Source organism: Rattus norvegicus, chromosome 16, assembly GCF_036323735.1.
Source record: "Rattus norvegicus strain BN/NHsdMcwi chromosome 16, GRCr8, whole genome shotgun sequence".
In the NCBI taxonomy this organism is placed as follows: Eukaryota; Metazoa; Chordata; class Mammalia; order Rodentia; family Muridae; genus Rattus; species Rattus norvegicus.
This window is the reverse complement of record NC_086034.1, coordinates 32758889-32771781: the sequence shown is the minus strand read 5'-3', so window position 1 is coordinate 32771781 and position 12893 is coordinate 32758889. Positions and strand designations below refer to the sequence as shown.

Genomic DNA, 12893 nt, shown 5'->3' with positions numbered 1-12893 from the left:
CACACTGGAGGTGACGGAATGAAGAATCCCAGTTTGGAGATCTGAAAGGGAGATTGTTGGATGGACCAGAGATGGGGTTGAGAACAAGCACACTCAAGGGTGACTGCGATAATTTTTTCTAGAACTTCTAGAAAGGAAGTTTTGACACTTTACATTAGATCTCTACAGAGATGTTATGTAAAGGCTTCATGTGTGTACATCTTAAATGCACTGCTTATCCTAAAACTGTGCTCCAAATTACGTATAACCATGTGTCATATTGTAGTAACACCAAATGTAATTGTCGATTATTTTTATTTTGATAATCTGGTGGCGTGTAGAGTTCTCAATGTTGGCTATTCTTGGAATAATCTTGGGCTAAGCCATGTGTATATTCACATTTATAATCTACTGGCTTTGGTGTGACTGCCATATTGTCCCAAACCACCACAGTCCATACAGATGGTCTTACTAAGATAAATATCCATGGTATGTTTTATTTATTATGATTATCCTTAGGGAACATAAATGTCCACAGACAGTGCTGTATTGATTTCATATGGACACTCTCATTGCTTTGTTTTGATGAGGATCAAGGTCTTGCTCATGTAAACTATGTGGAGGCACTGAAGGTGCTGAGTTTTAATTATAAAAAGAATTTAATTAATTGCAATTACATATATTAAATAAAACTTTACAAGACTGGTAAGTATGGCCTAATAGGCATCTGTTTGAGGAACCGTGTCTGGAATATTAAAGTGTATGCTGGATCCTTTTTACTTCAGTAGTTGAGTATTTGAAAGTATTTTCCCTTTCATAAATGTAGGCATTCACCTTACTATTTCTGAATATGAAAGTGTGTAGATCGCTGCTCACAACTAGAAGACTTAGATTTCTTTACAGCTATTATGCAGAGAATATGCAGGCTCTTTTAACATTTGTGCTGACTGATGATCATTAATGGGTTGAAGAGAAAGAGACACAATCATGAGGAACTATGGATCTCTTTGTGTAGAAAATATCACGCCACCATCTCTTTGAAAGTATTTGGAATATGATTTCCTCCTCTCTACTTCTGGAGGTTGCCACTGAACCAGACACAGCAGTTCAGTAAGAAGGACAGTGGCGGGACCTTCTTATGGATCAGACCGAATGATATGGAATAAAACCACCTGACTTACATTCTAGGCTCTGTGATTAATTAACTTTTTTTTTTACTATTTGATACATCACTGTACAGTTTCATATCTAGGGCCTCTTAAATTTAAGTGGTTTAAAAGATACAAGTTCCATTAAAAATATTTTTAAATGCAGAAACTGGGTCAGGTCTGGTGGTATATGCTTCAATTCCAGCACCAAGGAAGCAGAGACAGATGAATCTCTGAGTTTGTGGTCAGTCTGGTCCTATGTAGCCCTGCATAGTGAGTTCCAGGTCAGCCAGGGTTACACAGTGGCACTCTGTCGAAGAAGAACAAATAAGAGGAGGGGAGGAAGAGGAAGAAGAAGAGGAGAAGGAGGAGGAAGACTTCTTTTATAATAACAAAGTCATGTTGTTTTGGGACTAAATTTAGACTCAGATCTAGTCCAGACTGATCTAAAACTCAAGATCATTCTGCCTCTATCCTCCCAGTGCTAGGATTATAGGTATATATCACAACCTTCTATGAACTAGTTATCCACTCGAGAGTGCAGAGGACCAAGGATGGTGAGTGGTGTCCGGTACCCCGCCCCCATGCTCCTCTGAAGGCTGAGAAAGGAGCACCATTAGGACAGGACAGAATGGAGAAACAGATGATGTAACAATTCAACTTGTATGAGACTGGAGAAACAGCTCAGAGGTTAGGAGTATTTGCGGCTCAATCAGGAGGACCAGAGTTCACATCCCATCAAATGGCCCAGAAGGTTTTAATGCTGTCTTTTGGCCCAGGGGGCAACTGCACACACATGTGCACATACACTTACAGAGACACACATTCACCAGCATAAGAACACAATCACAAATAAAAAAAATCTTGAAAAATTTTAAGCTAAAATTGTTAAGAAATAACGTATATACAATTTTTTCTTTATTTTTTTAAAGATTTATTTATTTAATGTATATGAGTACACTGCCTCTCTCTCCAGACATAGCAGTACAGGGCATCGGATCCCATTACAGATGGTTGTGAGCCACCATGTGGTTTCAGGAATTGAACTCAGGACCTTTGGAAGAGCAGTCAGTGCTCTTAACCTCTAAGCCATCTCTCCTGACCCTTATATACAATTCTAATGCTACGTACACACAACTTCTCTTTCCTTTAATGGTTGAGATTTTTGTCTGGAGAAGTAAGAATAAAGGGAGGAAAGAACATTGCTTTCACATTGCACCAGTGGGAACAGCGTGTTTAAAGTAGGAATGCCATGAAATGACTGGCCTGCCTTCTCATTACTGTTCCTCCCACTCCTCCTTTTAACTGGAGCTCCTTTATCTAATTTATTAGTTTGACGATACCCAGGGTTTTCTTCTGTTTTGATCTTTTTAAGACAGAGACTCACCATATAGCCCTGGCTGGCCTGCCGCTCACTATGTAGACCAGTCTGGCCTTGAACTCAAAGGAGATCTATCTGCTTCCTAGTGCTGGGATTAAAGGCTTGTGCTACCAAGTCTGGTCTGAGGCTTTGGAGCAGCCTCGGTTTTGGCCTTCTTTAAGGATCTCTAAGCTAGCAGTAAGTAGCCTAGCCATGCTGTTGTAGGAAGTTGTTCGTTCATCCTGGCTCCAGCACAAAGGCAGTCACTAAACGTCGGCCTCATTTCATCAGAGCTGAATGCAAATTCCTTGTGCTCTTCCTGTGTCCTCCTGGAACCCTGGTCTGGCTGCTTGCTTGCGTATACTATTGACAAGTGAAGTTTCTCCCTGTGTTCTAGTCCCTCAGGATCTCACCACCTGCTGCCATACCTGCAACAGTGCATTCTTTTCTCTGGTCTGCCCCCCACCCAGCCACACCCTGCCCCTTCCTAGGACAGCTGCCAACCGCCCAATACTATGTGTCTCTGTGTTTGCCAAGCAGTATCTCTTGGGCTTTTGCCCACTGATTGCTTCAGATTCCTTGACACTCCCTTCCTCTCCCTAAGACAATCAACGACTTCTAGATCCTTAGAAGGTATCCTGCCAATGAACTAGGTGTCGCTAATGTGTAGGCCAGTGTCCCTGGACTGACGCAAGCTGAGCCAGTTTCTCATGTACCCGTGTGAGCACTGTTTTATTAAAGGTTTTCTTCCTGACACAAAATTGTCTTCACAGAAGATTCTCCACTAGGACCATCCATCACATGTCTCATGTGGTCAATAAAGTTTAATGATCATGAAGTTTGGTGTACTTCCAAATGTATGATCAAGGTGACCAAGATCCCTCAACAGGAATGAAAACAAAACTCCTGGCCTCATGGTAGATTTATATCCTTCTTCTTAAAGCAAATTAAAACAAAAATGAACCCTAAAGGATACAAAATGGCCAGTTAACTAGAGAATGGACAATGGAGTATTTTTTACCGAAGATTTAATGACTGTTTACCATATCTAACGAACATCGGTCATTGATTTTAGTACTTTGAAAATAACTAACAATACTATGCTACTAACTAAATGTCTAAACCTACTGTCCCCAAGAAGCCCAAGCATGATTTTGATGCTTCCCTATGTTACCAGACAACTAACTGAACTTTAATAAGGGATCCTGGCCTGCTCATTTGATTGGGTCCTTTGGTGCTAAGTGGAGTGCTTTCGGTCAGTTTTGACAAGTTATGCATTCGCCACTGAATTACACTTGGAAGAGGCTATTTTGCACATAAATGTAAATCGAACCACGAAGCTTCAAAATCAGTAACACTGTTTTGCATATGAATATATTTCTCACCGAGTATTTGCTCCTAAAATCCGTGGGTTTTAAAAAAACAAAATAGAATCTGAAAGAAACCATTACTCTTATGGAAAACACATAATCGTAGAACACAAGAACACAGCGGCTGAAAGACCCATTAAGAAGGTTTTTACTGCCCCCTGCTGTCCATTTCTTAAAAATATCAAACATTACAGTAAAAACTGACAGGGTGAGCTTGTGAATCATCCCGATGCTTTCTTCTGAGCGATGATTGTAAAGTAAGAAACCAAGGCCAGCGACGCGTGCGTGAGCTTGCACGTACAACGGCTGTTTTGACTTACGTGGCTGACTTTGTCCACTCCATTCTTTCTGTAAGTTAAATTACTTGAGTTTGGGGGTTGGGGATTTAGCTCAGTGGTAGAGCGCTTGCCTAGTAAGCACAAGGCCCTGGGTTCGGTCCCCAGCTCCGAAAAAAAAAAATTACTTGAGTTTGCTTTTAAACATTTGCATCGTTGGGATGAAGCCTCCAAATAACTGAACAAATGCCCATCTTTATAGTGTAAACCTGACTCGCAACTAAGTAATCAGACACCCTAAGGAGCCTGGGTAACACTAGCTACAGGCCACAGTAAGGCGCTGTTATTTTTACATACGATTCAATTCAGACATTATAAAACAGAATGTGATTTCTTATTACACTTTTCATCTCAGGGTTAAAGACACCAAGTCCCAAAAGTGTCTTGAATTAAGAGGCGAGTCCAAGGAAGATCCCTGATTGGAAGCCCCGCGATATGAATTTAAGGGCCCTCTCCTAAACTTTTATTGCACAGAAGGGATACACCCTGTAGCTTAATAAGAAGAATTTATAGGAGTTACAATGGACATAGAGGTAGCCTTCTTCTTTGGCTCTCTGTTTGCACTCAATTCGCTGTCTCATCTTTGGCTGTGTCCTGTCGCTAACCATAGGAAACCAGCCTGCTGTGCTACGGACTTGGTTTATTGGTCTTTGACACAGAAATTCTGCCTACTCTGGCTGCCACATTTGGGAGATGTGGGTGTGTGTCTTTCTCTAATTAATAAGGCAACCTGGTCCATTCCTTAAGCCTGATGTTTATTTTAGGGTTTATCTCTACTTGATCTCTGTACACTGTCATCTCTGTACCTCTAGCTTTGGGGTAGTTTTTTTTTTACCTTCTTCAGTGACTCAGGATTAAAACCACACACCTTTCTCCTCACTTCCGATAAACCATTTACGCATTTTACACTGCCTAGGCTCTGTAAAATCTGCACTCCTATATAACAGCCTGCTGGTATTTCTCATGGCCTCTTTACCTGCCCCACCTGGGGTACCTAGTGGTGTTGGCTATTTGGCCTCCTTTTTGTCTGGCAGGTTTTTGAGAAAATTCTACTGCAGAGACCAGAGGACAAACAACCCAAGAAATCTCTCCTCTTCTCCCTTGAAGTAACACCAGAAGTCAACAAAGTCGCTTTACATTCACAATAAGAGTTCTTACCTGACTCTGGGAGCTGGGTTTCCAGTGACTCTACACTCCAAATAAACTCTGCTTCCTTCGGCAACTTCTTGGCTCCTCAGCTTCTGGATGAAGCGAGGTGCAGACGATGGCAAGTGGCGGGCTTTCTGGGGCTGTGGGTGCGGGATGTGAGTGTGTGGCAAGGTCTCTTCTGGAGCCTTGTGGGCCTGGTAGCAAAGGCTGCCCTGGGGTTGCTTGACCTCTGCGTCCATCTCGAGTTGGTCTAGCTGGTCTGCAGTGGGGCTCTGGCTGGCTGAGGCACTCATCAGGGTTGATGGCTGATTTTTAGGAGACAGATACCCACTGTCTGGTGACGAGGACTCACCATTAGGGCTTCTGTTTCTTGGCTTGGCTGCCTCTCTAAATATGGATGTCAGTTCCTCGATGAAACTAGCTGCCTTGTCGCACAGTTGGCTCTGGGGGCCAGCCTTGCTTTGCTGGGCAGCCTTGGGCTTTGCACTTGGATTGGGAACTTTTGCACCTCGTTTTTCAGCCTTGCGTAGGCTCCGGATGTAGCTGGGGCTGGCCAGCAGGGGTGATACCCCAGGTTTTCTCTTTGAAGCCACCGGGGAAGTGATCCTTTCAGCTTGTTCTGCTAGAGGCTGGACAGATGCTCGCCTATTATCCCGAGGTCCTTCTGAGGAAGTCTGCTCGCCTGATTTCTTCTCCTCATAGGAAGGAGTTTCGCAGAGGCTCGTAGGAGACTTGCTGAAAATCTGTGAGATCTCCTTTTCGGAGTCAAAATCTTCAGTTTCAGAGTTGTCTATAGCTCTGCGTGCCAGGTCAAGGCTTTTATTTATTTCTTCCTGGCTGAGGAAAGCAGAGAGGCCTGGGAAGAAGTCAGCACTTCTGCCCTCTTCCTGCACGTCTGATAAGGAATCATAGAAGGAGTCGTGGGAGGAAGTCTCTGACATATTTGAGCAGTCTACACACACTTGTTACTTGTAGCAGGAAGCTGGAGGCACAGGAAACCTGTGTTCTTGCTTTCTGAAAGACAACACAGAATCTTCATCAGTGTTAATAACCCTTCCCCTGATTTTTTTTCATATCATTAGTAACAAGAAATTGAAAGAAACTTTAAGATGAGCCACTATAGCAATCTTCTTTATTCTATAAATTGGAAGAAAGACCAAATATTTGTGTGCTTACAACTTACAATCCATTAAATTTTTATTTTAGGTTTTCGAGGTAACCTCTTGCTATGTAGCTCAGCCTGGCCTTGAACACATAATCTTCTTATCTCTGCTTCCAGATCTAAGAGCTAGAGGTTGGATTAAAATGTCTGGCATGGTTTGTAATTTCAGGTTGACATGCACTCTGTAAGTGAGCAACTACTCACAAATGATACAAGGAGAGGATGTCTTCGGCAGGGCAGGTCCACAGTGGGCACATAGGGGGCGTTTTGCGTGCCCTCTCCTCTCTCATCACAGAGTTTACCAGTCGTCTCAATGCAGCAATATTTTCAGATAAGTGCTTGAGAATTTTAGTAACTCTGACTGTCCTAGTTTGGTTTCTGTTGCTGAGATCGACACTATGAGCAGAAGCAACTTTGGGAGGAAAAAGTTTACTTGGTTCATAGGTTACCGTCCATCATGGAGGGAAGCCAAAGCTTCCTCATGCAAGAACCTGGAGGCAGGAACTAAAGCAGAGACCGTGGAGGGATGCTGCTTACTGACTTGCTCTCCGTGCTCAGCTCACTTTTTCATACAACTCCGGAGCACCTGCCCAGTGGTAGCACTGTCCAGAGTGGGCTCAGTCTTCTCACATCAATCATAAAACAAGAACATGACCCTGGACATGGCCACAGGACAATCTGACGGAGTCCATTTCTTGATTGGAGTTGCTCTTTGCAGGTGACTCTGGTTTGTGTCATGATGACAAAGGCAGTGTTCTGATAGAACACTGACTTTGTTCACATGGCTCGAATCCACCAAGGGCAAATGTATAATCTCAGATTTCACCCATTTAATAAGTATAAATAGAAAGATCAAGCATTTGTGTGTTTACGAGTTATGATGTATTTATTTATTTATGTTTCTAATAAACCGTTTCAACATTTCTTTGTGTGCAGTCATCATCGTGTATATTCATTCATTCAACATAATTCTAACAGCTAGCAATAATCACGTATTAACTTTCAGGTGCTGAGAGTAAATGTGCACTCCATACTAAGTATTTCCAAACTGTTCTCTCTCTTGAGAGAAAGGATGTATAAATGTACTGTGTTTTTAACTTTGCGGCTTAAGCATTCCTGTTATATTTATTAACTGGTATGTCAGCATGAAGCCAGCCATAAATGAGATATAAATTAATTAGCATGACTATGTCCACAAACTTTGTGGACACCGATTCTTAAATGTTAATTTTTAAAAGTCATAGCATTCCTGTTTTGTTTTTATTTGGAAACATGCCTAACTATGTAGTTCGGGTTGACTTTGGCCTTGGACTTGCAGTTCTCTAGCCTCAGTCTATGAAAGGAGTTGGGATTAAAGACCTGTGCAGTGTGCACACATGTGCACACACTTGTTTATGAGCACATGCAGGTGGCCTCATAGGTGAACTAGAGTGTTGGGGTACACTATGTGAAGGTATGTCTCTGTATATTCGATGTTCATTCTTTACTGGCAGCAAGCTAAATGCCATGAGGATCTTGGTATTGTCATTCCTCACTAGCCTAGAGGCAATCTACAATGGTATATGATTGGCTGTAATAAAGATCTGACAGCCAATAGCTGCACAGAGAGTAGAGGGCGGAACTTCTGAAAGAGGGATGCTGGGAGAAGAAATGAGACTCAAAGATTCACCAGGAGACACACAGGTGAACTGAGGGACCAGAGTGTCGCAGAGAGGTAGAACTAGGCACATGATGGGACATAATGCCAGGATTAGTCAGTTCAAGCTAGATAGCTGTCTGGGAGACTGCCCTAACTAAAAGGCCTAAGCTTTGAAATATTAAAAAGACTTTGTGTCATTATTTATACCACTGACAGGTCTGAGAAAGTCCTGTTATAATAGGGTGTCATATTTCCTAGAGCTAGAGTTATATAGGAAGTTGTGAACCACCCTATATTGGTGCTCAACTAGTCTTTTAAAAGAGCAGTAAAGATTCCTAACCACTGAGTCATATGCCAAGGCCCTAAAGGGTTTTTCTTTTGCAGTGGAAAAAAATCCATAGTTCTGTACATAAAATGTCAATAGGATGGATTAACTCCAGAGGATGATGTTTGCTGACTGCTTTCTGATCTAGAATCATGACATAGTCCTTCCATTCAAGGGTTAAAAAGCCACCACATGGGGTAATAAAATAGGGAAGTTGGAGCCATTAAACAAATGACGTGAAGGTAATCTAAACATCTGATAGAGTGTCAAAAGAATGTGAAAAGTGCATAGGAACCATAGGAACAATGTGGGGAGGAGCAGTCTTGTCTTAAAGGATGTAGAAGACAGCTAGGTGTTCTGTAAAGGACATTTATCCGTGAATATCATTGGAATCAAATGATAGTATCATTTGGGCATCAGTTTAAACTCCCCTTTTGCTCACTGAAGCAATGAGTCTTCTGTCACTCTAGTTGTGGTGTTCTTTTACTAGATGTTGTTTACAGCATCATAGGAGGAAAAGTTAGAAAGTCCCCAAGATAGCATTTAGAAGTCATCAAAGGAAGATATTGAACATGGTGAATTTCAACACATTCTGCCAGTAGTAACCTGGTGGGGTATTCCCCAGAAGTATGACAATTGGACCAAGTGAAGCAGTTTACCATCTAAGAACATCTGGTTTTTGGCATTGGAACTGCTTGCTTATCTAGCTTGATGAGCTACGCTTGATGAGCTCCACTGTCCTGTTCCTATCATCGTACTTACCTTTATCAACTCAATGGTTCTCTAGTTCAGTGGTTTTCAGTCTGTAGTCACAACCTCTTTGGGGGTCCAACAACCCCTTCACAGGGATTGTTCATCAGATATCCTTCTGTTAGATATTATACTCCAGTTTGTAATGTTAGCAAAATTATAGTTATGAAGTGGCAATGAAATAACTTTATGGTCGGGGGTCACTGAAACATGAGGAACTGTATTGAAGGGTCACAGCATTAGGAAGGTTGAGAGCCGCTGCTCTAGTTTCTTTGTCTTGACTCTTCTGTAGCATGGAACCTTCCTAATTGTTCTCTTCACGAAGGAAGTTTGTACTCAGATCACTTTTAATATGTAAATATATTTTGTTTATGAGCAACAGGCAGTTCAACTCTAATTTTGAGATGCCAGAATCATGGTAAAAGTAAACAACTATAAAACAAATATGCATATAAAATTTTATGTAGCTAATTAATCATGAAACCATTTAAGAGTTTACAACCCCATTTCGAAGAAGGCACTGAAGACTGCACACATATGTAAGTGATTATGAGTGTTTAAATTTTTTGGTAGACTTACAACTGGTTAAGATCTATACAACAATAAAATACAGTGTTTGGAATCATACAGAATCCAAGTCAGTATTATTTTCACTAGAAAAAAATTGTATATCTGGGAAACACTCAGCCCTGCATGGTTACACATGTCTATAATCCAGGACCCAGGTGTTGGGAGGTAGCCTGTTCTAAGAAGAAAGCTCCCAGCAAGCCAGGGTCCACAGTGAGACCCTCCGCACAGAGAAGAACCAAGATTCAGGTCCAGGCAGTTAATCTATAGTTGTCTTAACCATGTACTTTAGCACTGTTACATTATAGTTTTACAAGCAAGATTCCTAAACCATGCATCATATTAATAAAACAAGATCAGAAACAAGCTCAATACATCACTAACTCCTTTATAATTTAGTATAAGATGAACATACTATGATATGTTTTAAAGCTTCAGGAAAAGCATTGTATAAGGGAGCTTAAGCCAAGTGAATGATGGGAAACAGCCGATTCTTACTGCTAAGTTGGGAGTGTTTGCTGCAGGCATATATTGTCTCACCTGCTTACTAACTCACGTGTTAGCTTTTCAACAGGCGCCATCTTATAGGATTCAGTCGTCAGGATTAGGTTTAAAAATTGCTTGCACAGTGAAAAGCGAATTAATAGCATGATTGCGTACCTGCTCTAGATTTAATTTTCAGCTCAGTTATTGCTGCTGGAACATGCACGCAGGCTAAGTAAAACACTCACTCAATGTGCGATGAACAAGAAGGTTTCTAGGTGGCCTGAGGTTACTGGAAAATTGCGCTTCAGAGATTTTTGTGTCAGTCAACACTTCAAAAATGAAAAGACCGTCTTCCAAAGGAATGATACACAACTGCAAACATCTCCATTATTTCCCTGAGACTTCCTGTTGGATGCTAAATCATGCTTTTTCTAATCTAATGATGCTGTGAGAGATGTGGACTATGAAGCAAAAAAAAAGTACAACTTATCTTGCTTTTGGTCTGTAAAGAAGGAATGAGAGAAATGACAGTGTAAGGGGAAGTGTGATTCTAATGTCCTGTTCCCCAATTGGTTCTTGATTGTAAAGAAGGCCAGGGTGGGACTTCTGGGTCCCAGGAGGAAAAGGCAGAGGCAGAGAAGGAATGGGAGAGGGTCTTTCCTGCCACGCATTGGAGGAGTAAGAATGCAGCAACCATGTAAGGTCTCGAGGGGAGCTAGGACCTGCCGCCTCTGCTACAAGTGAGTGGCCAAGGATGTTTGGCAGGGGTTAGGTGGGACTAGCCACCAAGATTTGGGGAAGGTGGAGAGACAGAGATAATAAATTGGTAAGGGCACACTTTTCTAGGAGAGAAAAAGTAATGCCCAGTAATTGTGGCAAGGAGGTAAATTGTAAAGAAATGTGTTTGTGTGTGTGTGAGTGTGTGTGTGTGTGTGTGTGTGTGTGTGTGTGTGTGTGTGTGTGTGTGTGTGTGTGTTATCTGAGGATTCAAGGGTCTCTGGTGGGACTGGTAGTATGGTCCACTTCCCAGAGCAAAGGCCAGTAGAGCAAAAGGGAAGCCAGAAGGAGCCAGAGCATGGTTGAACCCTGGCAAACACAGAAGCTTTTAAAACTACATGCAACTCGCCAGAAGGAAAATATTTCTCCTTCAGGAAGCAGCACAAGCATCTTGAGGAATAGAGGGATCCTCTGTAGCTTTTGATCTTTGACTGCTTCCTCTCCAGTAGTTTGAGTGGCCTGAAAACCCTTTTTTTTTTTTTAATCTTTCCTCAGTTCAGTTTAGCTTAAATGTCATCTCTCCTAAAACTGCCTCAAGCCATAATTCTGATTCTTGGAATATGTGTGGTTCTAGCTTCTTCCCCCAGGGGAAATGGCTGCTCCTTGGGTCTGCCCATGTAAGTCAACCTCATGATCCTCTTTTTCACTTCCTGTCATAGAATGGTAGAGCATGCAGCTAATGAGAGTTGTGTACCAGTGCAAAGGAAAGTTCACGGAAGATGAGGTATGTCAGGTAGTTTTTCTTCTGTGATTTTTAATAGTCCAATATTAGGGATTGATCAAACATAAAGAAATAACCATACAGAGGAATATGGCAATTGTCTGCCATTAATATAGTTTAAGCAATTTACAGTTAGGGATCAAAAATTTAAGTGAGACCGTTTTTACACAGACAGTCTGGTCAATGCCTTCTGCCTCCTCCTTGTACTTCCTGACTGGTATGAAAAGCTTCACGGCCTATCTGGGTTGTTTACCTATAGACAATTTGCCGATCTGACAATTCTCCGGCACACCCTCTTAAACACAGACTGCTCTCAACCCAGGTTCTGCCTCTCTGTTCCTTAGACCTTTTGTGTTCTTTTAGATTTTCATGACTTTGCATATATTGTCCGTTTTGCCTAAAATGCCCCCTTTTGTCTTTCTCCATCCTGCTTGTCTAACCAGTTCACCTGTCCACTTCCTTTGGAGAATTTCTAGAATTCCCTGGTTAATGCAATTTGATTCTGAGTCCTTTGAGTAGTATGTTATCAATGCAGTTATCTTTTTAAAAATACATATTTATTTATTTTTTCTTTCAGCACTAGGTGTTGGACCTAGGGCCTTCGGCATGCTAAGGAAGCATTCTATCAGTGATTTAAAACCCTAGCCCCAAATAAATGTATATAGATTTGGGGGGTGCGTGGAGACTGTTTCCCCACTGAGCTGTATGCACCATGAAGGCAGGAGATGTGAGTGGAGTCTTATATGGTTACTGCTTATCACATTGGATCACAGCCTGTACTAAAGAAATACTCAGAAATCTCTAGTAGTGTAAACATGTTTTGCACTTTCTTTCAGGCCTTGTCAGGAGATGGAGTGACAGAAACAAAGGTAGGAACTGAAATCTGTTATCACCTCCCCTGCTCTCAGAACCAGAGACCCACCGTAGCATTTCAAATATATGTTCTCCACTGAAATGTTCTGCTGTCAACCTTGAATTGTAAGAATTCATGATTTTTTTCTGCATTTATTTATTGGAGTGTGAAGTGTGTATGTGTGAGGGAGTCAGTTTCTGTTTCCTCCATGTGGGTTCTGCGAATTAAACAGATCAGCAGCCTTGGAACACCGAGCCAGTCACTGGGCCTAA

The 12893-nt window shown here is 41.8% G+C and overlaps 1 protein-coding gene and 1 non-coding gene across 5 annotated transcripts in view; one reads left to right on the top strand and one right to left on the bottom strand.

Annotated features, from left to right (window-relative positions):
* Positions 1 to 12893, bottom strand: part of LOC134478835 (palladin-like) — a 41257-nt gene that overhangs the window by 17104 nt on the left and 11260 nt on the right. For all 4 annotated transcript variants that reach the window (XM_063275858.1, XM_063275856.1, XM_063275855.1 and 1 more), the window contains exon 2: positions 5351 to 6355. In XM_063275858.1, the coding sequence (XP_063131928.1) occupies positions 5351 to 6282 (932 nt within the window). In that variant the 5' untranslated portion in view covers positions 6283 to 6355. The remainder of the gene's footprint in view (positions 1 to 5350; positions 6356 to 12893) is intronic.
* Positions 4227 to 4308, top strand: Trnat-agu16 (transfer RNA threonine (anticodon AGU) 16). The gene has a single exon. It is a non-coding gene; the product is annotated as a tRNA-Thr (tRNA).